This window comes from Stenella coeruleoalba, assembly GCF_951394435.1.
Source record: "Stenella coeruleoalba genome assembly, chromosome: 7".
In the NCBI taxonomy this organism is placed as follows: domain Eukaryota; kingdom Metazoa; phylum Chordata; class Mammalia; order Artiodactyla; family Delphinidae; genus Stenella; species Stenella coeruleoalba.
The window spans coordinates 122148056-122171874 of record NC_137153.1 but is presented as its reverse complement, the minus strand read 5'-3'; the positions used below and the strand labels follow the sequence as shown (position 1 = coordinate 122171874).

The 23819-nt window shown below is 62.5% G+C and overlaps 2 protein-coding genes across 4 annotated transcripts; one reads left to right on the top strand and one right to left on the bottom strand.

The window, feature by feature from the left end:
• Positions 1-6192: 6192 nt before the first annotated feature.
• Positions 6193-13249, bottom strand: UAP1L1 (UDP-N-acetylglucosamine pyrophosphorylase 1 like 1). Of its 3 annotated transcripts, XM_079927299.1 has the most exons (9): positions 12918-13249; positions 12048-12252; positions 11644-11819; positions 11173-11345; positions 10803-10996; positions 10237-10377; positions 9466-9651; positions 8817-8883; positions 6193-8363 (listed from the first exon to the last, which is right to left on the bottom strand). In XM_079927299.1, the coding sequence occupies exons 1-9, from the start codon at positions 13204-13206 to the stop codon at positions 8280-8282; spliced, it is 1515 nt and encodes a 504-aa protein (XP_079783425.1). In that variant the 5' UTR covers positions 13207-13249; the 3' UTR covers positions 6193-8279. The 3 variants fall into 3 exon arrangements, with proteins under 3 accessions (XP_079783425.1, XP_079783424.1, XP_079783426.1); XM_079927298.1 differs by lacking the exon at positions 8817-8883; XM_079927300.1 differs by lacking the exon at positions 8817-8883 and having other exon boundaries at positions 10803-10930.
• Positions 13250-17609: 4360 nt separating this feature from the next.
• Positions 17610-23613, top strand: SAPCD2 (suppressor APC domain containing 2). The gene is made up of 6 exons (XM_079926779.1): positions 17610-18260; positions 20864-20976; positions 21536-21682; positions 21984-22091; positions 22187-22309; positions 22383-23613. The coding sequence occupies exons 1-6, from the start codon at positions 17675-17677 to the stop codon at positions 22509-22511; spliced, it is 1206 nt and encodes a 401-aa protein (XP_079782905.1). The 5' UTR covers positions 17610-17674; the 3' UTR covers positions 22512-23613.
• The last annotated feature ends 206 nt before the right edge of the window (positions 23614-23819 follow it).

Here is a 23819-nt window from a genome sequence, read left to right as displayed (position 1 = left end):
CTTACATCCCACGGCGCGCCTCCGTGCGTGCGCGGTGACGTCACGCCCCCCCTGCTCGCTCCTGCGCACATCTCGCTGGTGTGGCTGCGCAGCCTGTGGGGTTTCCGCTCGAGCCGGTTCCCCTGGGATTTCCCTGTCATTGCGGCCCCGCGCGGCTTCCCCAGGGCCCGTGGGCCGTGGGATGGGCCGGGCCTTCTCGGGCTGGCGCTGACACCGGGCAGGTGTGCCACCGCTCCGCCATGTCGGCGGGGTGCCTCTGCGCCCCAGACCCCAGATCTCGACCCCGCCCTCCCCCACCAGGTGGATTTGATCCGGGTGCCTGCCCCAGAGCCTGGAGGGACTGGGGCCTGGCGGGGCCGGGGTCAGCGAGAGGACGGGGAGCCCGTTGCACAGTAAGAGGCTCTGGGAGTTTTCATCCATGGACCTATCAACCTTAAAAATAGCTGGCTATTTTATCAGCAAAATGAGTTTATTCAGGAATGGCAGAGGAATCGCAGTTAAGGGTGTGCAAATGTAGCCTGTAATAGCCATGTCCAGAGGCCAGGGAAAGCAATAGTACTTTACAGAGAGAAAAGGGCAGTTGGGAAGCGCTGCTTTGTATGAAAGTCCATTGGAGGTGGGGCTTACTGTTAGGTTTGGGGAAGTTCAGAATGCCATGAAGCCTACCTGGATCCTACTGCGTCCTTGTTCCGAGATCCGGTGACCTAAAGAGCGATCCTGAGTTCGAGCAACTGCAGTGTTTCCTTGGAGGCTTTAATGCTCCTTTGAAACCAAAAGTGTTAGCAGTTGGATGATGTCTTCCTGTGAAGAGGTTTGAGGAGGCGAGCAGAGCAGATAGTCATCCACATACTGTAATAAAGTAGAGGCTGCAGGAAACAGCATCCGCATCAGCCTTTAAGCCTGGGAAAAGGAGGAAGGAATTTCAGTGAAACCTTGGGGCATTCCTGTCCAGATGTATTGTCCTTCCCAAGTGAAGGCTGACAAGGTCTCAGCTAGCCTTATCAACTGGAATTCAGACACACCTCGTTTTATTGTACTTTGGTTTATTGCACTTTGCAGATCTTGTGTTTTTTTCAAATTTAAGGTTTGTGGCAACCCTACATCCAGCAAGCCTGTGGGCGCCATTTTTCCGACAGCATTTGTTCACTTCCTGTCTCTGTGCCACATTTTGGTAATTCTTGGAATTTTTCGAACATTTTCATTACCGTTATATGTGTTATGGTGACCTGTGGTCAGTGATCTTTGATGTTACTATTGCGAAATATTAGAACTTGCTGAAGGCTCGTGATGGTTAGCATTTCTTGGAATAAAGTATTTTCAAATTAAGGTACGTATATCGTTTTTTAGACACAATGCTATTGCACATTTAATAAACTGCATTAGAGTATGAACATAACTTTTATATGCACTGGGACCAGAGTATTCACGTGACTTGCTTTATCGTGATACTCGCCTTTTTGTAACGGTCTAGAACCAACCCCGCAATATCTCCGAGGTGTGCCTGCAAAGCGTGTGCTGCATGGATCACCTAGAGTGAAATTTTTGCTTTCAGTAGGAACGGATGCGAGTGGAGTATGGAGGTTAAGAACGACAGGGTGTCGAGGGGCAGCACGTTGATTACTGCCTGCAGGTCCTGGACAGGCCTCCATCCTCAGCCGTTGGGCTTTCTCACGGGCTATATTTAATAGTATTACAGAGACTAGCACAAGGGGTAGTGAGGCTCTGAGCCTTGGAATCCTCTTACGGGCTTTACACCTTGAAGGGCTTCTTTCCTCAGAGGGTATTGATTAGTTCTGGGGAGAGGTTTCGAGGGACCTATTTGAGTCTTAATGGGAAGAGCACTGTGGGTTTTGCCAGTATCAGTTGGAGAAGTTCTGCCCATAAGGAGGATGGCAGCTGACTCAGCAGGGATAAATGATCAGCGTCTCCCGAATCAGCTCCAGGACCGTCAGAGACAAAGCCAAGCCAAGCCAGTGAAGGGTCACTGAACTCACCTGGTTGGCTATTTTGACTGTTACTGTGAAATTCTAGAATTATTTCCCCTTTTGGGAGAAAGAAATTCCAGCATATTTGCTGAGCTGTCTTGGCCCAATAAATGAATAGGGGCGGAGAGACTAAGGAGGGAAGTGTGGGTATCTCTCAGGGCCTAAGCAAAAAGGAGCAGGTTCAGGGACAGGACCCTGTTGAGGTTCATCAGAGACCCCCACTACTTGGATCACTTTCGTGCTCCGAGGCCGGGGCTGCTTTACCGCAGTTGAACTGAGAGTGAGGCTCTGGTGCCAGAAGAGATTGATTCCCAATCTGGAGAGTTGTTTTTCTGAGCTGATGAAGAGGGAGGGTTGGGAAGAACCCCTGTGGTTCCTCAGAGGCCCGTTGGTGGTGGTCAGGAGGGCGTTGGAAAGGCTGGTTAGAGGGCTGAAGGCACTTGAAGCACGCACACTTGAGACAATCTTTTCCCCAAAGTCCTGGCTTTTTGCGATAATAGCAGGAACTAGGAGGGTTTGGGTTTTGTCTCGGGACCTTCATTTGCTGGAGTTGAAGGTTAAGGGTTTGAGTGGACTTCCTTTCAGCTGAATAGTCTAGAGTGCAGATGAGTTGGTGGCTAAATTAGTTAAATCTGGAGTGGACACGGTTTCCGGTTCAAGCCTGGTCCTTTTATCTAGAAGGGAAGGATCCCAGTTACGCCTGTTAATGAACACAGAGTTAAAGGCTACCTGAGTGGATTCGTGACCAAAGCAAACTTGGGTCTGGTCGTCCATGCAGTGAAGCCAATCTCCTGACACCAGCGTGTGAGGAAGGAAAGGGCAGCGTTTACTGCAGGCGCTAAGCAAGGAGTCCACGCAGCTAGTGCTCAAAAGACCCAAACTACCTTAACTCTTCCAGGTAAAGGTTGTTGTTGTTTTTTTGTTTTTTTGTTTTCTTGTGGTACACGGGCTTCTCACTACTGTGGCCTCTCCCGTTGTGGAGCACAGGCTCCGGACGCACAGGCTCAGCGGCCATGGCTCACGGGCCCAGCCGCTCCGCGGCACGTGGGATCTTCCCAGACCAGGGCACGAACCCGCGTCCCCCGCATTGGCAGGTGGACTCTCAACCACTGCGCCACCAGGGAAGCCCCAAGTAAAGGTTTTTAAAGACAGGGTGAGGGAGGAGGGTTGTGGGGTGTGTGATCAGCTCGTGGACACTTTTTTCTTTTAATAACTTTACTGATTTTTTAAGAAACATTTATTTTTGGCCACGTTGGGTCTTCATCGCTGCGTGCGGTCTTCCTCTAGCTGCGGCGAGCGGGGGCTACTCCTTGATGCAGTGCTCGGGCTTCTTGTTGCAGTGGCTCATCTTTGTTGCAGAGCATGGGCTGTAGGCACGTGGGCTCAGTAGTTGTGGCGCACGGGCTCAGTAGTTGTGGCACACGGGCTTAGATGCTCCGTGGCACATGGGATCTTCCCGGACCAGGTCTCGAACCCGTGTCCCCTGCATCAGCAGGAGGGTTCTTAACCACTGCGCCGCGAGGGAAGTTTGGACATTCTCTGATGGGTTGGTGATGAGGTTATTGGGAATCAGCATCATCAACCTTCTGGTTCCAACTGGTCTGGGGTCTACATGCTGGAGGGACGGAATACAGTTAGCTTCTTCCACCTGGTGGGGTTTTCAGTATCTGCAACACAGCTCAAGAACATGGCTCAGAATATTATCTATAGCCCTTGAGGAGGAACTAAAGGTCCTTGGCTTTGTTTAATGGCTAAACTATTGTTTTTTGGTATTGTTTGTTTTTCTTTCTTCTGCATTTTCTCACTTCTCTGATTAAAGGTACTCTTGGAACTCGGGGAAGGCCTGGGAGACTAAAGGTTTTCTACAGACAAGAGGCAGGTGGAGGACATGGTGGGGGGGAGGGGCTGTTCTGGGAAGGCCCCCATAGTGTCCTGCTCGTGTACAGATTCAGTCTCCAGAGGAAGACCAGAATTTTCTTTAAGGACAACCTGAAGTCGACTAGAATAGCTGTGAACACGTTTGTCAGATCGTTGCCTGCCAGCCTGAATTTTGTTCCCATCAACAAGCTTAGGAAAAGCTTTTGAAATGTTCAGTAAAGATCTCCAGCAAGTCCCCATGCCTGTCAAGAGTCAGGGTCTGTTTTTCCAAATCCCTTCCAGATTCCCACTTGGTTTCATTCAGTATGGGGCCTGACCTTCACTAATAAGCCTGTGGACTAACTGATACATATCTGAGAAGCCAGGCTGACAAGTTTGAATCACTAATGTTAAATTCTTCAGCAAACCTATGGGTTTCTCAGTTACTTTCAGAAGATCTTTGGATTTTCTGAATCCAATTGTTAGCCATCTATGGATGGCTAACAATTCAACTTTACTTAGTTCGGGGAACATAAAACACTAGGGATTTAGCATTTGGACCCCCAGAAGGTTTAACTTTAATAAGTTCAGGGGAGGGGGAAGTGGGCAGAGGTTTTGAGAAAAAGGGGAGTCTCAGCAGGAGGGTTAAGAGGAGGGGGTGGGAGGCCCAGAGGAGGTGGGGATGGCAGAGGGTGAAGGGAAGGCGGGGCTGGGGGCACAAGGAGGGGAGGGGAAAGGCCTCAGAAGCCACTTCGTGTTCTTTCAAGTGTTTGCTCGCCTCCATTAGTTAGGTTAGAAGTAGTATTTTGTAAAGAGGCAATTTTAGAGTCCTGGGTATGTTTGGAAGCCTCAGGGTACAAATGAAAATAAGCATCCCAGAAATTCCCTGGCAATCCGGTGGTTAGGGCTCTGTGCTTCCACTGCAGGGGCCACGGGTTCAATCTCTGGGCTGAGGAACTAAGATCCCACAGGCTGGAAAAAAAAAAAATCCCACTCAGTCTGTTTAGTTTCAGAGCCATGGCTTTCTGAGTTGATTCTCAGACAAACAAGTTTGGGGAAAACCAAAGTTCCCCACAATGGCCACTAGTGTTCTGAATTATTTCTGGTTAAGGGACCATAGTTTTTTTTTTTCTTGCGGTACGCGGGCCTCTCACTGCTGTGGCCTCTCCCGTTGCGGAGCACAGGCTCCGGACGCGCAGGCTCAGCGGCCATGGCTCACGGGCCCAGCCGCTCCACGGCACGTGGGATCTTCCCGGACCGGGGCACGAACTCGTGTCCCCTGCATCGGCAGGCGGACTCTCAACCACTGCGCCACCAGGGAAGCCCGGGACCATAGTTTTTAAACATGAAACCAGCTGAGGTTCCTGAAGAGGGGCCGCACTTAGGGCATCGAGATGACTGGGATCGCATCTCTCAGAGGATTTCCCGAGAGCAAAAGAGAAAATCCTAAATGACGTGACCCCAAAGAAGTGTTACGAAAATTCCAGCACAGGCTGGGCGGACACACCTCGTGTCTCCTTGTTTTCCAATAAGGAGAACAAACAAGTATTCAGCAAAAGGACAGAGCCTTCCCCAAAAGCCAAAAAACAGAACAGATGGATCCCAGATAAAGCCAGAGAGCTCAACCAGGAGGGCCTGAATACCAGAGACTGGCCCAGGGCATCGGGTGGCAGGGCCGTCAGCCCCCAGGCTTCTCCTTCAGACCCCACTTCTGGACACCAAGTCATGTCCACTTTACAAGTAAAGCAGCTATTAGCTCTTTTACCAGCAAGATGAGTTTATCTGGGAATAGCAGAGGAATTAGAATTCAGGACGTGCAAACCACGGCTAACCACAGGCAAGTGCGGAGAAGAAAGCACAGGACCATTACTTTGCGGAGAAAAAGGGGATGTTTCACTTGTGGGAAAGTCCATGGGAGGAAACAGAGTTCAGGGTGGTGACAAGTCTCCTTGGCTGGGCTGTCGCCTTCCTCCTGTCCAGGGATGAGTGGGGGGCCCAGGGGCAAGCAAGCTCCCCCTTCAGGCCTCCCTCAGCTCAGGGCCCCTCCCTGGTGTTTTCCAGGCCCCAACTGCCCACTCCCTCCGTGGGGAGCCCACTGCTTCCTGCCTTCTCAGCTCTGACATTTCTGGGCCTCAGGAGGGCTCCCCAGCACGTGCACCTACTGCTCAGCTCCTAGGCTTGTCTGAACCCGTTCCAGAAAGATCTTCCTCCCTCCTGCCTCTTCCCTTCTAGGGGTCGTCCCTGGGGTCTCCTCGGGTCTTCTCCCACACACAGCTCTGCTGGCAGTTCCAGCGATGTCCTCACGCGCCCCTCCCTGCAGTGAGTTACCAGGGAAACGCTGGCATCTGGAGGATGCATGTGCAGGAGGGCAAGTCACAGGCTGTCAAACCTGAGGGCGCAGGAGCCTCCGCCCCCCGAGACCTGGTTCAAAGGGCATGTTCTGGGCCCGCCCCCAGGGTGCCAGCCCCACTAGGTCACCTCGGGCTCCCCTGAGACCCTGGGAAAGAGCTAGACGGAGCATGGGGCAGATCCCTGGGTGGTCCAGAGCGGGGTCAGCACAGCCTGTGGGCTCTTGTCCCCTCAGGGCCCAGCCGGCTGCAGCCCCTGGATGGACGCGGCCCTGGGAACAGTCGGTGTTGCTCCCACACGTGTTGGTCAGAAACTGCAGTCAGCAGGCCGGGTGGCATCATAGCACCTCGTGTTTATTGGGAATCCCCACATTCTGTGGAAAATCGAGGGTCTGCCGTCTTTCAACTCAATTGCTTCACTAGCAGCCGTCTGGGTTAGAGATGGTGGGGGCGTGTGGCCCTCAAGGGAGCAGGAGGGAGGCCCTTGTGGCGAAGGGACCCACCGACCGTGCTGCCCCCGAGTGCTAGGTGGGCACAGGGGAGCCTCACCTGTGAGAAAGGGCTCAGCACAAGCAGGGTCTCCTGGTCACGGTGTCCTAGTATCACGGAAGATGCAAACATTGCAGGAAACCCAGTGCAGGATACCCCGGACCCCTCTGTGCTGTGTGAAACTTCCCGTGGAAATAAAAAGGGTTTTCAAAAGCGAGCTGCTTCAACAGTTTACCCCACTAACTGTACTTGTGTAGAAAAAAAGTTGCCGGGTGCCCCTGTGTGGCAGTCAGGAGCCCCTGGGCCGCGGCGGGAGCCTCAACCTCGGCCTCCCCCTTGGCGACCCTCCGCTGCCCGAGGCCCTCTGCTCGCCTGTGGAGCAGCGGGGAGAAGGAAACTAAGGCACAAGGTTCGATTCTGAGGCTTGAAAAACGTGGCAGCGCCTGGGTGGATGCAAAGTCGTCCTGTGGGCCTTGGGCGTGGCCCTGACCCCGCCGGCACACCCAGGTCGGGAGGCGTGGACGCAGCCACCGTCCACTCCAAGTCGCTAGAGGGATCACCGCCTCTGAACCCACCGCCGGACAGCATCCTTCCCGGGGGAAGGCACTGCTGCGCGTGGACTGTGGAGCGGCGAGGGGGCGGCCGGCGTCGGCTGGGCAGGCTGCGTTTTATGATGCGCTCCACGTCAGCAGGAGGAGGCCGGTGCCGCCTGCTGCTCTCCAGATGGGACATCGGGCACTGGCACCCAGAGCAGCCACGCCAGGGGCAAGAGACCAGAGCCAGCTGGTTTCTCCCTGCCTCGGCCAGGCTGCCGGGGTGCAGCAAGGGGGCCACGGCCCCAGAGAGCAGGGGCGGAGTGTGAGCCCCGGGATCCGTCAGCAGCTGCCGGCAGGCTGAGCGGGGACGGCGCTCCCCTCCTGGTGAAACTCCAGACTAATCAGCCACCACGGGAGCCCCCGGCACCGGCATCAGTCCCACTGGTTCCTGGGGGCCGAGGCCTCGGGCGGAACTCGAGAGAACTCAGTGCCAGGCGTGCAGGCCAAGTTTCCGGATAGCCATCCCGACCTGCTGTCGGTCTCAGCCGGGCGGGGAAGGGGGCTGGGCCGCGGCCCCTAGGTTCAGCTGCCAGGGAGGGAGGGGCAGCCGCTTCCAACTTGTCGCCCCGTGAGGGGAGGACACTGTCCTCATCTCTGCAGAGAAGCGCGGGGCGGTTGCTGCTTCTCACCGTGAGGCTTCGCCTGGGGCCGGGGAGCCACCATGCCGTCCTGCCCCGTCCTGTCCCGTCAGGCCTCAGCTCAGGCCGGAGCGGCTACACTCCCTCGGGCCCCATCAGCCTCCTCTGAGCCCCACTGCGCAAGGTCCTGAGTCCCTCTGCCTGCGGCCTGGACCCCACAGCAGAAGCAAAGCCAGAGAGGCCGAGTGGGCCCACAGCGGGCCTGCGGTCACGGGCCCAGGGGAGCGGGAGGCGGGACAGTTCCCACCCTCTGTGGTCCATGTTCTCAGTCAGAAACTCAGAGCAGCCTGCTTTCCTCCTTGGAGCCCAGGCCGGGGCTGCTTCCTCAGCCTTGGGGACCCCGGGGCCGGCAGGTCTAGGAGGGAGTCAGGCCTGCAGTGTCCTGGCCGTGTCCACGTCCAGGATGAGTGGGGACCCGAACTCCCGGCCTCGCAGGTACACCTCCAGTCCCTGGAAACAAGCAGGTCATGATGCCCAGGTATCCAGCCCCTGGGCTCCGGGTGAGATGCCAAGTCAGCCTGGAGTCAGCGAGGGGCAGGGGAGAGAGGCTTCTAGAAACAAGGCTTGGATGTCCTGAGACCTCAGGTCAGGGCAAGCCGTCCCCCAGTGCAGGCCAGAACTTTCCAGAGAAAGGGGAGCCAGGTCTCCTGCCCCAGCGACGTTCCCACCGGCCCAAACCCCAGGCTCCGATGAACCTGGCTTGTCCTCCCTGACCCCTCGAGGCCTCTCGACACCTCACCGCAGCCCACGTCTCGGAAAGTCCTCTGCAACTAAGGGGCCGCTTACCCCGCTCGTCGACTGAGGCAGAGCTGTGACTTCCCACCAAGCTCCCAACCCGCCCCCGTCCTCTGACCACACAAGCCCGACCCCAGAAGAGCCCCAGATGGGCCTGGCGGCTCTCACCTCTCCGGAGTATGACACCAAGGGCGAGATCTCGCAGATGGCTGGAGGCTCTCCGCTGCCGGGTGGGCTGGGGGGTGCACTTGTCAGCATCTGCTCGGGGGTGCGTACCCCAGGGCCCTCCCCTGCCCTCCCACACTGGCTGGCCCAGTCCCCACCCAGCCGAGCTGTCCACCACACCTGCCGCCCTCCTCGCGGACAGCTGGGCCCCGGGCACCGACCCCACCCGAGCAGCAGGCTCTGACTTAGGCTGGAAAACCCTTCTCGCCCCTCGCAGGCATCTCACACAGAGCCCGGGCAACCAGACTTAGGGGGCGGCCGCTGACAATCACAGAAGGAGACACCTAAGGTCTTATTCTTTCTGCACCCTGAAAAATGACCTGGTGCCGCTTTCTGGATGTCACGCCTGGGTCTTGGCTTCAGAGCTTCTGATGAGCAGGGAAGGCGTGACCCCCATGTCCCCTGGGGCTCTGAGCAGAGCTTGAGGGCCGGGGGCCGGGCACATAGCCATCTGCCTTCGGTGTGGGGCCGGGGCGGAAGTGCCCACCCCAGCTCAGACCACAGCACAGCCAGCAGGGCCCTGGGGCTGGGGCTTGGGCCACGACACCCTGACATCCCATCCTTCGGGTCGCACCCTGCAGCCCACGCTCACCTGGGCTGCTCGGGGAGCCGGGCCCCGTGTGCGTCTAGGAAGTGGGCTCCCGCCTGCAGGGCCCACCGGTGGTGCTGAGCGAGCAGGGCCCGCCGCGCCGTGGAGGGGTTGTCTCTCTCAGCTGAGTCAGCGTTCTTCAGAGGGGAGAACTCCTCCCCCCGCAGCACTTGGAAGGCCACGAAGTTCCTGGGAGGGCGGGGACGACAGCTGGGGACCCAACCTCCCAGCCCAGACACCCTGGTCCTGGGCAGGTGAAGGCCAGGCCGGGCGACAAGGACTACGTGGGGGTCTGGTCTGCAGGCAGCAGGCTGGGGAGGGCCCCGCAAGCACCGCGTGAGTCTTTGTTCCTGAGATTCCGGAGCTGCCCTTAGTCCTCCCTTCCCTCCCCTTCCCACCAACCCCACCCCAGAACCTGGGACCCCAGGGTGAGGGCCACATACCCTGGGAGTCCCCAGCAACCTCGCCTGGAAACAGCTTCCTAGCTCCCGGCCAGGGGCAGGTGGAGGGCTCAGGAGAGAACATGGGTGCCCCCCAAAGTCCACAACCCCAAGGGCTCCAACTGCCCCAGACGCTCCCTGTGCTCCCACCCCAGGGGCTGCTTCTTCTGGCCTTCTTGCCCTGAGACCCGCCTGCAGCCCCCCAGCTCCCCCCTGCAAAAGGGCACTCCCACTGTGAAGCCCCCAGCCTCCACTTCCCTGCCTGGCTGGGCCTCAGAACCACCACCAAGTCAGGGAAGGGAAGGAGGAAGAAATGAATGACTTCTCCACTAACTTGGCAAACGGGAGCACATCAAACACGAACTTCTCCATCTTTATCCCGTTGGGCTCGAGTGGCTTTACTGGATTCCCTTGGTCATCCACGTAGGGAACCTTCTTCACAGCCACGTGTGGCTTCAGCAAGGGCTCGAACTCCCTGGGGGACAGGAGGCCAAGGGGAGGAAAGACACAGCTCAGACAGGACATCTTGAAGCCCCAGCCCACCTCCCCCATGCCCGGCCAGCCGGGGCAGGTGGACAGATGGACACAGCAGGCACAGGGCGGTGGGGGCTGAGCCCTGTCTCTGGAGGGCCAGGCATCCTCATGCACCCCGGCCTGAGAGCTGGGCACCATCGGCCACATCCCTGCCCAAGCCACGGGGTGGACGTGGTGCCTACGGGCAACGGCCCCCTCCCGGGAGCAGGGCCACGCCCACTCGGCCACAGCCTTGTACCAGATACTGGAGCGCTCTGCTGCCTCCAGCTTGTCTGAGCGCAAGACCCTTTCCGTACCGCACCCCACAGCCCCACCCAGCTCAGGTCTGCCCCCAGTCCCTGTGGCCCGGCTGGCCGCCCTGCACACCTGGTGGCCATCTGGAGGAAGTCTCGCGTGAAGAAGTGGTTGCAGATGTTGCCCGCGTTGTAGAGCAGGCCCCCTCCGGGCGCACGCAGCCGGGCCGTCTCGGGGCTGATCTCGCTGTACTCCACCACCTGCGGGACGCCGTCTACCTGGCACACCACACCCACCGGCTCCTCGGGGGACGCCTTTTCCACCACCTGCGGCCGCCACGAGTGGACGGGCGGGGACAGCTGACTGGGTCGGGCCCGGCGTGCGGGGGAGGAAGGGGCGGGGCCAGGGCCTGGGAGGAGGGCGGGGCGCGGAGGGCAGGGCGGGGCGCGGAGGGCGGGCGGAAAGGAGAGGCGAGGGCGACGCGAGGGGGCGGCAGGCTCACCTTGGCTCCACAGTCGGCACCCCGCAGCACGCAGAAGCCGATGAAGACCGGGTCGGCCAGTCGCACCAGGATGTTGTCCACACAGTACACGTGCACAAACTCTACTCCGCGCCGCTCCATGTCCTCTAAGACCTGGTGGTCCGCCAGCGCGCAGTACAGGCCCCCGTTGCCATCTGCAGAGGGAGAAAGCAAAGGGTCTTGGAAGGGCTCCTGCCGGCCTCAGCCAGCTAGTTGAGGGCGCGCTAGAGGCAGGCGAGGGCCCCCGGGGCTGGGCCTTGTGCCTGAGGCCGCTGTCTGTCGCCATCCAAGTAGCCCTGCGGCTGTTCCACGTGACAGGTGGGAATCAAGGCCCAGAGAGGGAAGGCCACTGGCTCAGGACCATGCGGCCTCTGTCCCCGGCCTCCTGACCCCCAGCCAGCTCCACGTGGTAGGCCTGGCGGACCCTCCCTGCCGCAGGGATGGGGGGTGTACCTGGCGCCATGGCAACCTTGTCTTTCTGCTCCAGGATGGCCCTGCCATCGAAGGTCACAGCAGGCAGCATGCGCTGTTCAAACATGACCACGTTGTTGGGGTCCAAGTGGAAGAAATCATGCTCCTTGAAGAACTTGGCTGTGGGCCCCAGAGTGAACTCACTGGTCATGATGTACCTGCAAGGGGAGGCAAACCTGAGCCAGGCTTTTGGAGGGCCTGGCCCCTCCGGTAGACGGGCTGACATCAGGGTGCAGCCTTAGGGCAGCGGTCAGGCCTCCGCCTGGGTGGGTGCTGGGCTCTGTCCGGGGCTGTGCTGGGGTTGGGGTTCAAGTCTTGGTGTAGAACAGGGCTAGGGCTACACGGGGCGGATCACTCTGGGGCCAGGGTAACGCAGGAGGGCACACCAGGGCACGGTGCAGCGGGTCCCATAGCGCTCGCCAGCCAGCTGCTCCACCCGCCGAATCCGTTCTGCCTGCAGCTGATACAGGGTCTTCTGGCTGGGCAGCCCCACCTGATACATGCCCTTGGGGTAGGTCACGCCCAGGCGAGTGCCCTGCCCACCAGCCAGCAGCAGCACAGCCACCTTGTTCAGGGCGATCTGGTGGAAACCTGGGGGCATGGGGCGCCATGAGGGGATGCCTGGAACCCGTCACACAACCACCCTTTCGTTTTAGAGCAAACCAAACTTGTGCCTGGGACGGTGAGACGTCTGATAGTCGCAGAACAGAACGATCCAGATAGCATTCTGATTTGGGCCTGGGCCTCACCCAAACCTAACCCTGCCCCGGCCCCGCCGAGGCACTGACCATATCCTCCTGGGTTCACTCCCAACATAGGTCCTCCAGAGGAAACACCAGGTGGGCCTGGCCGGAGTTGTCCAGCAGGGGCCTTGGGCAGGCTCCCCTGCAGGAGCGACTGCCTCCCCTCCAGGCCAAGAGGCAAAGGGCGCAGCTGCGCCGGCGCTGGTGTGAAAAGGAGCGTGTGCAAGTGTCTTATGGGTCCCCTGCTGTCAATACGTGGGCTGGGCAGCTGGCCATCCAGGCGTGCCCAGCACAGAACACTCTCCCCAGGGAGTGCGGCCTAGGGGCGGCTGCCAGCATGGCAGCGTTCGGGGGCTCCAAACCCCAGCCCCGAGCTGGTGCGTGTGAGAGCGTCGATTTCACGAAGGAGGCAAACTGAACTCCAAGTACCCCCTCCCCTGTCGCCCCGCTCTGTGGGCGAGGCCGCCTTCCGGAGGCTGGGGCGCCCGCCGCCTGGACCTCCGCCCCGCCTACCTTCCTCCTCCCAGAGCCGCCGCGTCTGGGGGGCGACCCCGCTCGCGCAGCCTACGCGCTCGGGAGGCAGGGGCCGCAGGCGCGCGGCCAGGTCAGGCGCGGGGGCCGGAGGGCGCGCGCAGGCGGCGGCCGCGCGCCGGCAGTGCTCGCGCAGCGCCTCGGGCTCCAGGAGCTCCAATTGGGCCAGCAGCGCGGCACGCGGGCCCGGCGCCAGCTCGGCGCAGAAGCGCAGGAGGTGCTCCTGGCCGGCGCGCTGCAGCCGGGCGCGCACGTCCAGCTCCGAGGCCATGTCGCCGCCGCCGTCGGCCCCGCTGGCACTCGTGACCCGCGCTCTCGGACCAGCGTCACGGGACTCGGCGGGCGGTGCCGACCCCAGCTGGGCGGGCCCGGGGCGCCCCGCCTTGACCCCGCCCAGGCCCAGCGCGGCCGGGTCGCGGACCCCCGCCCGCCCCGCCTCTTTTCGGCCCCGATCCCGCCCCGGTCCCGCCCCCGATCCTCCCCGCCTCTCTTCGGCCCCGGAGGCCACGCCGAGCCCCGCCCCTGCCCACGGAGGCGCAGGAGGACTGACTTCAGTTCTAATTCACCAACCTGCCCACAGCCCTGGGGGGCGGGGCACCCGAGGGAGAGGCTAGGGTCTGTCCCTGCCCGTGGACCTGTTTGCATTTACCAAGACGCCTGGCGCCGGGGACAACAGTCCGGGGCTCAGTGAAGAGGCCAGCCGACTCACGGCTGGGCTGGGGAGGACAGAGCCAGATCACCAGCAGGGCTGGGTGCCACCCAGCAGGGCCACCCTGCCTCCTTGGGGGCTCCCTTCTTCACATCCTCCCTCCTTCCCCTTGCCACGTGACCGGAACCGCGCAGGAGCTGCCCCTCACCCTGCCTTGTTACTTAGCTATCTGGTTTTAAACATCTTGCTGTTTACAAACTCCCTTGTGAAAAATATGAAAGAGTAGCTTCAGCCACTTGAAGACAAAACTTTCTTTTAGAAATGAGTTTTATTAAGTCTGAAAGTAATACATGCCCATGGTTAAAACAAGTTCAAATGGTGCTTTAGGACCCAAAATGAAAAGTAAGATCTCCCCCAGCCTGTCCCAGGGAACCTGTGTTAAGGCCCTTGCCTCTCCTGGCAGGCAGGTTCTGCCCATAGAGCCCCACCCCTTCCACTACCCTTTCTGGGTTAGGACGTGGCGCTTCACAGCCTCCTGGGGGCCCACTGTACCTTCTCCTGGACCTGAAAGAAGTCAGCCTGCCTCAGGGCCTTTGCACCTGAATGGCTCGTCCTCAGAAAGTCACGTGACTTTCTGCCCCACTTTGCCAGATCTCGCCTCACAAGTCACAGTTGGAGAGACCTTCCCATCCTCTTCTGTTCCTTCGTGCCTTTCTACATTCTTCCCTGCCTGACTTCCCGATGAGAAGTAAACCCCATGAGAGCTGGATGCTGTCTGGTTCACTGCTCTGTCTCTCACTTTAATTTTTTTTTTGCGGTACGCGGGCCTCTCACCGTTGTGGCCTCTCCCATCGCGGAGCACAGGCTACGGACGCGAAGGCTCAGTGGCCATGGCTCACGGGCCCAGCCGCTCCGTAGCATGTGGGATCCTCCCGGACCGGGCCACGAACCCGTGTCCCCTGCATCGGCAGGCGGACTCTCAACCACTGAGCCACTAGGGAAGCCCTGTCCCTCACTTTAGATCCACACCCAGCACACAGTGGACACTCAGTCAGTGTTTGTTAACGGAACGAACGTGTTGGACCCCAAGCCTAGCACAGTGACTGGGCCACACAACTGGTCGAGAGCGCGTGCTGAATGAGTGGATGGCCTGCTCCTGTAGCCTGTGGCAGAGAAGGGCGGCCCGGGGCAGATGCTGGAGCTGGACGTGAAAGGCAGGGAAGCAGGGAGCAGAGCAGGCTCCACACCCCAGGCCAGAGTCCACCCAGCTCTTACTGCCCCCGCACACGTGCCTTGGAAGGCAGGTGTCAGAACATCAACTTGGGGTCCATCTTGGTCAGGGTAACCCCTAAATCCCACCTCAAGGCGTGGGTGAAAGTGAGATCAGCAGGGTTGGGACGATCGGGGCTGGGAAGCCAGAGGCCCCTGCAGGGCCAAGAGCGTGGGAGCTGACCCACCCGGGCAGCCGGGGCGCAAACACGCGGGAGAAGCAAGGAGGCAGGGGCGGGCGACAGCTTCCCGGACCCCTGCCAAGGGCACGCTTGTGGCCGTGAAGCCACCTTTCCTTTGGGCTAGGGCCTAGTCCAAAGGGTTCGGGGGAGCAGGACCCCAAGGCCAACAAGGGTTCCTGGTTGTCACTGTGGGAGTGGAGGCCAGAGAGCCCTGGGGTCCGCTCCGGACTGGAGGCAGGTGCCTGTCCCTCCTCCCACACCCCGTGCTAGCTGGGGACAGAGGGGCCCAGGGCCCCTGCCCACTCCAGGGAGCTCCAGGCTGGCACAGTGAAAGGTACAACTGAGGTGGCTACCTCAAAAAGTTTAAGGGCCGCAGAGCACCTGCCTTGCCTGGGGCTCTAGGAAACTGCCCCAGGTGACAGCAAATCTGAAAGCTGCCGCTGGGAAAGTGGGCCAGGCTGGAAAGCAGCTTGGAAGGAGGAAATGATCAGACTTCAGGATAGGAAGGACACGGGGGCCACGTCTTAGTCCCACGCCCAGAGCTGCCACTGATTCCAATTGCCTCCATGGCTTCCTCCAGTGCCTAGCCCGGGGCCACGGAAAGCCCACAGACCAAGGGCCAGCGGGGGCCACCTTCCCCACAGCCCTAGATGCCCTGAGAGGCCTTTGCTTCCTCAACACAGTGGGCGCAGGCTCACAAGGGCCCTAGTCTCGTCTGGGTCCCGCTGGCCACGTGGCCCTGAGAGGCAGCAGTACCACTCGCTGTCCGCTGGCGGCCGGCCGCCGGCCTCCACACCCGCACTGACCCCCATAGAGCTGTCCCCAGGCCTCCCCCTCGCACAGGCCTCGCCCTGGCTTGGCATCCCACACAAAGATGCTCTTTCTGCTGCGACCTCCAGGGTGGTTTCCACGGAGCACCACTGAGGACCAGGCCCTGCTTCCAGAGAGCACAGGGCTGAGCCAGGAGCAAACAGGAAGGGTGTTCCTGGTAGGAAAGCCAGCAAGTGCAAAGGCCCAGAGGTGAGGGAATGCTGGTACCCTAAGGATAGGGGAGTGGGGGGGGGTGTTGCTGGAAGCAGAGAAGGAGGCGGGAGATGAACTGTAGGACAAATGGCTTGAATGCCCCCTGGGACTTCGGCTGGTCCTGACACTTTGGGAAGACAGGGACGGACCAGTCTCCATGGGGTGACTCCAGGCTCACGGCTTTCTAGGTAACCCCCAGATTCCTTACCACAAAAGAGTCCTCACTTTGAGGGGTAACCCCAGGGGAGAAATGGACCCAGGACACTCCCTGGCCAGGGCAGCTGCCCCTACAGCCTGAGACACAGAGCAGTGCCTGGGGCCCAAGGACACAGAGACCCAGGTAGGCAGGCCAGCCAGAGGGTGGAGCCGAGCCCTGTGCCAGCAGCCTGTCTGGAGGAGGTGTTTGGCGACTCTTTGCTGTTTTACCCCTGAAGGCGGACAGTCTGCTTCTGAAGCAGCAGGTAACACATGTGCAGTGTTCAGTGGCAAGGCGCCAGCTGCATGTGGAAAACTGGCAGGGGAGGGGAGGGAGCAGGGCAGGGTCTGAGGACAGGCTGTGGTGAAGGCAGGGGTCCCAGGGGGTACGTCCCTGGTTTGGGGGAGGGGTTCCACCGGTTGGTCCTGAGATGGCCTCCCAGAGCTGGACTGCAGGCTAAGCCCTGTCCCCTCCCAGACTGCCCAGATGGAGTGACCACATCCTGGCTAGAAATGAAGCCAGAGGCCATGGTGGCGGCGGTACACACGGCTGCCTAGCTGGCCTGAGGAGGCCATGAGAGCCCTAGGAGCAGCTGGAGGAAGTGACCAGCCAGAGTAAGGGGCCGGAGCAGAGGACCTTGCGAGCAGACGGGAATCTGGGGACACGGGAAACGTGGCTTTGTCCTGCAGCCGACAGGAAAGGCCAGGCTATCCCCAGGGGCCAGAGGAAAAGCTAGCAGCCGTGGGGACAGAGAGGCCTCTGTGAGGGGAAGCGCCCAGCTGGCTGGAGCCCACAATCCTCTTGGGGCCCGCCTGGCGCAAGAGAAAGGAGCCCCAGGGTTGCGCCGGGGGACCCTCAGCGAAGAGCGCCCAGGGGAGCTAGAGGGGGAAGGTGGGTGTCAGGAGGGCTGTGCTCCCCATCCATATCCCAGGAGGCCACCTGGGGACAGGTTTTCTGCAGGGCGCCTGGCCCCGCCCTTGGGAGGTGGGTTGGGCGGCCAAACCCCGCAAGGGCGGAACCGCGGCGGGAGGGCTGGTGTGGTGGGGGTTGGGAAGTATAAGGGGGCCGCTCAGGGGTCCCTCCCCCACCCGCGAGGTCGGGAGGGAGGCAGAGTTGGGGGACCCAGCCCTCTACTGGCCGGGGGCCTCCGCGCGAGGCTCCGACCCCTCCGCTCGAAAATCAAACCGGGCTGCCGGCCTCTCAGCCAATCGGAGAGGAGATGGGTCAGCCTCGGCCAATGGCCGCCGCGAATGCTAATGAGCGCTGACAACGCGAGGAAGCCCATTCAAAAAGTCGCAGCTATTGTCGCGACGGGTTGCGTGCCGCCGGGCCCGCCGTCGGGGCGCGCGGGGACGGACTCTGGGCCACGCGGGGACCAGCCCGGGGCAGGCCGAGGACCGAGGCGTGCCGGCGGGCGCCCATGGCCGGAGCCGCAATGGCCGAGCCCGGCCGCGGGCCGCCTTCCGCGCCCGCGCCCGGCACGGAGGGTCTGCCGCGCGCCTTCTTGCAGAGCCTGCGCACCCTCTTCGACATCCTGGACGACCGGCGGCGCGGCATCGTGCACCTGCGCGAGATCGAGTCCCGCTGGCAGGGCGCCGACGCTCGCGAGCTGCCCCGCGGCGTACTCGAGGGCCTGCGCCAGGTGGCCCCGGCCAGCGGCTACCTGACCTTCGAGCGCTTCGTGGCCGGCCTGCGCACCTCACTGCTGAGCGCCGACGGCGGCACGCGGGCCCCGGCGCGCGCCCCGGCCCGAGGAGGCTGCCCGGCGCGGCCCGGGGGGCAGCCGCCGCCGCCGCAGCGCCTGGTGTTCGCGCCGGCCGACGAGCCGCGGACGGTCCTGGAGAGGAAGCCCCTGCCCCTGGGCGCGCGCCCCCCGCCGGCCGGCCCGGGTGGCGCGGCCCGGAGCCTAGAGAAGCTGTGCAGCCCGGCGGAGGCGGCGCCCGGCCCGGAGGAGCCCGAACGGCCCCAGGGCGCGGCGCTGGAGCGGAGCCCGAACACGGACGCTGGTGAGTGCGGGGCGGACCTCGGCCCCGCCTCGTAGCTCCCCTCGCCGGCGCACCGAAGAGGTGCTGCCCGAGCATCTCCCAGCGGGGGGACAAGAGCGGACAGCTCTTCATCGGCTTCTGAGCCTGGTACACACCTGGCGGCCCGGAGGGGAAGAAACCTCGTCCCCATGCCGGTGTGCTCAGGGACCCGGGCCAAGGGGCTGGTGGGTGACTCAGCAAACCCCACCAGGAACCCACTCTGTACCAAATCCTAGCGGGGCACCGGGGAACCTGTCCAGTATGAGGGGGCTCTCCACCTCCAGTAACTGCCCACACCTGGGGACACCTGGGCCCTTGGGCTCACCTGGTGACTTAGGCAGAGGCAGTTCTCACTGGTGTAGAGCGAGGACCCCCAGACTGTGAAGGGCCCTTGCTGCCTTCTTGAGTCCCTCTCAGTCTGACGGCTCCGCCAAGGGGCCTGGGCCCGCGGCCCCGCTCTGAGGCCGGGGCAGGCAGGAGCTGCCAGAGGTGGTGCAGGAGGACCTGGCGTAGCTGCCGGGAAAAGGCAGAGGGGTGGGTGGTCTCCAGCCCAGTTTTCCAGGCCTGGAGCCGTGGCACCTCTGACACCTGGGAGGGACCGACCACAGCCCCTGGGGATGGCCTGGCGTCCGGTCCACTTGGCAGGGACAGGAGATGGCTGAATGGTCCCCTGTTTGTCCCCCAGAGTCTGCCCTGGGAACAAGACCTGCTTTATGGCTGTGGGCGGGGGCTGGGCCCCTCGGCCCATTCAGCCTGTGCAGGTGCAGGCCTTCCACCCGGGCAGCTGCCAGCCCTTTCTGTGCTGCCCACCGCTCTGCCAGCTTCGCTGGACCCCCCCGCCCAGGCTTGGACATATTCCCCAGCCCAAGACTGCCAGTTGGAGCTGCGGCGACCCCCTAGCCTCCCTGGTGAGCTAATCCAGCAGCCCACCCGAGGCTGAGGGCTCCCGCACGCAGGCGCCTCGCTGCCCAGCCTCCCTGTCCCCGAGGCGTGTGTAGGGGGAGTGGGCTTCTGCGTGTGCCTGGCCTGAGTCCAGGGCTGGCGCAATCCACGCGGCTGCACAGCTGGAAATCAGCCGTGGGTTTGGGGTTTGGCGGCCTCAGTCCTGTCGTCCCCCCCGGCTTTGCCCGGGTGCCCTGTGTGACGTGGGGTCCCTCACTGCAGCCCTCTGAGGTCCAGGTCCGGGGTCGGGCAGCTGCCTGCTGCCCGCCACGGGGCAGGGTTCACATCCGTCCCTCTCTCGGCTTCAGGCCAGCGCTCTCGCTGTCACCTTTTGCAGGCAGAGGCCCAGCCAGGGCGTGTGGCACACTCTTTGGGCGCCAAACCTTGAGCTCCAAGAGCCCCCAGCACCCCGGGAGGAGAAAGGCCTCCATGCGCACAGCTTCCCAAGCCCTCTCAGAGGCCCAGGTCCCGCTTCCTGTTCCCTCTCGGAGCTCAGAGTGCACAGCAGGCCGGCCTGGGCTCCATAAGTACCCGCTGCTCTATCAGGCCCAGACACAGGTGCTGATGCCTCTGCCTGCTGCTCAGCCGCTGGGCGTCCAGCGTGCCGTCCTCTGGGGGTCCCGGGGCTGCCCTGCAGACCTGACAGTGCAGACGAGCCCAGGTGTTCGGGGTGTCCTGTCCCCCTTCCCCCGCGGTGCCTTCTCTGCTTGCCAGGCAGCCCGGCAGGTTGGAACGTGAACTCGGCCTGCCTGGAGCCTGTCTGCCAGGGCTGGCTGGTGGCCTGCGTGGCCACCTGGTGCCAGTCCTCTGGGCGTGCCCCGAGCAGGCATACCTGTGCCCCCTTCTTGCACCACCCGCCCACCACTGTGCGGGGCAGGGCACAGGGCTAGGGAGCCAGTGGAGGGGGCCCTCCTCACCCGCACCCCACTCCTGCCCTCCTGGGCAGCCCTGCACATACGCCCCCATCCCCCAGGAAAGCCTGCTGGCCCTCCAGGAGGCTCTCCCAGGGAAGTACCTGGCTTTCCAGCCCCCAGCCGACTGCAGCTGGCCACATTTGCTGTAGGAGTTGCCTGCTGAGGGCACGGCTGGTGCACACACGCAGGGAACTAACTTCATGCTGCAGTCACCTTCCCGGGAGAAGTCAGGTCTCTGCCACCCATGCCCCACGTTTCTCCTGCGTGAACTCCAGTCACCCTTAAAGGGCCTGGGTGGGCAAGGAGACAGGAGTGGACTCCAGAGGCCGCCTCGCTGTCTCCTACCTAGCAGCCTTTGAGCCCCTGAGGTGCGGGCCCTGGGTGTGCACAGATGAGCCAGAGGAAACCCCTGCCCTCAGGGAGCTCACACCTGAGGCGTGTGTGTGGGGTGTGTGCAAACATGCAGCCTCAGCGGCCACACGGCTGTCCCCAAGGCGGGTGTGAGGGGAGCTTGTGGAGGTCGAGTGGGGCCCAGACCCCAGCCTGGCACCGGCAGGGTGCGGAGGTTCTGAATTGCTGAGGAATCCCGAGGCATGCAGGCCGGCACACCTGGCTCTGCATGGCTGGGTTTTGTTGGCAGGGGGTCCGGGATGGGCCTTTGCGGGGCTGGGGGAGTCAAGCTTGACTTGGCAGGCCTGGAAGTGAGCCAGGCCCTCGCCTCTGCTGCAGATGCAGTGGCCTGCAGGGCCCGGGAGCTGGGCGTGGGGGACGCCCGGTGGGGCCCCCGTGCCCGAGGGGAACGTCGGAGACACACCATCACCAACGGTGTGGACTGCGACCTGGTGAGTAAGGGCCCGGGGGGCTCTGGGGGGCTCTCCATCTTGCCTGGCTTTGGCCTTGGCCCCCAGACGTGGCCTGCTGGACCACCCCTCTGCCCGGGAGGGGACAGCTGGTTTCGGGTTCTGGGGGATTCTGTGGCAGGAACGTCGGCAGTTCTAAACCTCTCTCCCCATCCTGCTTTGAATCCCCTTGCGGGCCGGCCCGCGGCCAGGTCAGGAAGTCCTTTAGGGGGAACGTTTGGGCCCCTCCTCAGCACTGCGCTGGCCCCTGCCTGCTTCCCTGCTATGGTAGGCCGGCCCAGCAGCCGGGGGCTACCACTCACCGTAAAGAGAGGGGAAGGTTCCCCTGGGGAGGGCTGCGTGGAGGGCCCGAGGAAGGCCAGGGCCCCCCGGAGGAGGAGGCGGGCTGTGCTTCCCAGCGCAGGCGGGCGCACGCGAGTGCGGGTGTGCGCACGCGGGCCGGCGGGCCCGTTCCTGTGCGGCCGGGTGAGTTGCGGACAGACAGGTGCAGGCGGCACCCGCTCTTACGCCCGTTGGCATGGCGCGCGCCCGTGTGTCGCAGCTGAAGCAGATGAAGGAGCTGGAACAGGAGCAGGAGGTGCTACTGCAGGGCTTGGAGATGATGGCACGGGGCCGGGAGTGGTACCAGCAGCAGCTGCAGCGCGTGCAGGAGCGCCAGCGCCGCCTGGGCCAAAGCAGGGCCAGTGCCGTGAGTGATGCTGTCCAGGGCTAGGCTGCCCCCCAGCCCCAGGCAGAGTGGCCCTCGCCCAACACACACAGTGATCACCCACCCAAACCCGGGCACCCCCAGCTGGGCACAGTGGCTGTCCCTCCACCTAGAATGCTGGGCCACGCCCCCCCCCCCGATATTCCCCACCTGCTGCGACACCCCTGGGCTCCCTCAGCTCAGAGCAGTGACTTCCCCCCACCCGTGGGGACCCCCCTCGAGGCATTGGGGCTGCCCCTGGCCGGCCTGCGCTCTGACCACCCCTCCCCCACTCTCCTCCCAGGGCTTCGGGGCTGAGGGGAGCCCCCGCCTGCTGGGGCAGCTGCTACCCAAGGTGCAGGAGGTGGCCCGATGCCTGGGGGAGCTGCTGGCCGCGGCCTGTGCCGGAAGGGTGAGTGCTCGCCAGACCAGCTCGGTGCCGCCCTCACCCTTGTCCTAGGGGCTGCGCCAGGGCTGCCAGGCCTGCCTGACCGTGCCCTCCTGTAGGCTCTGCCCTCGTCCTCCTCAGGGCCCCTGGGCCCCGCCCTGGCGCCCGCCTCGCCCGCGGTCCCCAGCTGGCAGCAGCAGACCGTCCTCATGCTGAAGGAGCAGAACCGGCTCCTCACCCAGGTGAGCTGCGGGCGGGGTGCGTGGCCCGGGGCCGGAGGCCGGGCAGGCCCTGACTGCCCTCCTGCCCGCCCAGGAGGTGACCGACAAGAGCGAGCGTATCACACAGCTGGAGCAGGAGAAGTCCGCCCTCATCAAGCAGCTGTTTGAGGCCCGTGCCCTCAGCCAGCAGGACGCTGGGCCCCTGGACTCCACCTTCATCTAGCCGGCCCCAGGCATGGACGAGGGGCCTCGCGGCCTGGCACTCAGCCCTGAGGCTGAAGGCGCCCTGGCCAGCCCGAGCACCGCCCTCCTTCCTCCCTTCCAGTCCGGGCTCCCCTAACCCCAGGATGTCCTGAGACCCCAGACATTGACTCCATCTTGGTCTTGGGGGCCTGACCTGGGGTGGGACTCCATCATGCCAACACACAGCCCGAAGCTGCTCCTGCCACTGTCAGTGGACAGTGGGGGACACCCCCTCGTGTTCACCAGATCTGGGCAGCCCTGGCAGCTGGTGTGTCTCCCCTCCCACCTGGGGTCTCCAGTGGAAGGCACTGATCACACTAGGCTGCGTTCCCAAGAGTGGCCAGCAGAGGGCGCCACATGCGCTGGTGACTGCGGCCTTGGAGGCCCCGCTGTGGTGTCTCAGATGGGGCCCGGAGTAGGGGAACCTGGGGCGGGCTGGGACACCTGCAGGTTCAGTGGGTGATTGGCCCCGGGGGTCCAAGGGCGTCTTGCCCCGCTCAAGACTAGGCGGCTGTCCCTCAGTCAGGAGCAGATGGAGGGTGTCCTCTAAGAAGGGGGTTCTGCTTGTGTCCAGTTCCAGGGGAGCCCCGAGGGCATGGTGTTGGGGATTCACTGGATTCATGCCTGGGCCAAAGCTGGCCTGCTTGGTCCTCCCCACGGACCTTAGATGCTAAACAAACGGGCAGACCCAGGCCCCAAGCAGGGTTCAGCCTCCACATCCCCGGCCCCCAGCCCTGCCGGCCCGGGCTCTCCCGTTTCTGGGCTTTGCAAGTGCTCTTCCGTCCCTGGGAACACCCACTTCCTGCTTCACCTGACTGGCTCCTGCCCAGCCCTGCACCTTGGATATAGAGGGAACGAACCGGCAGAGGCTGAAACGGCAAAGGGGGTAGCCTTTGCCCTGAGGGTATCTGCTTTCCCCCTGAGGTCTTCGCGGAACTTGGAAGGCAGGACCAGAAGCCAGTGTCTGCCCCAGGGGTACTGCCCACAGAAGGCGGACCCTTCAGCCGCAGGGTGAGTGTGGAAGAAACCCGCGACTCAGGGAGAGGCCTCGTGGCGCTGGCTTTCCACGCAGGGTGGAAAATGCATCCTATTCATTTGCAGTCTGAAATCAGGCTGCCTGTGCGGCCCTAGAGACCCCAAGGGGAGAATCGTGAGTGGCCCCAGGTTGGCGGGGCCCAGGCGGCTGGTGGAAGCAAACGTCCTCGCTAGAGCAGCGAGTGTTTCTTAGCCACGCACGGGGGATGTCTGGGGCCGCGTTAAGTCTTGGGGGAGCTGTCTGTGCCCCGTA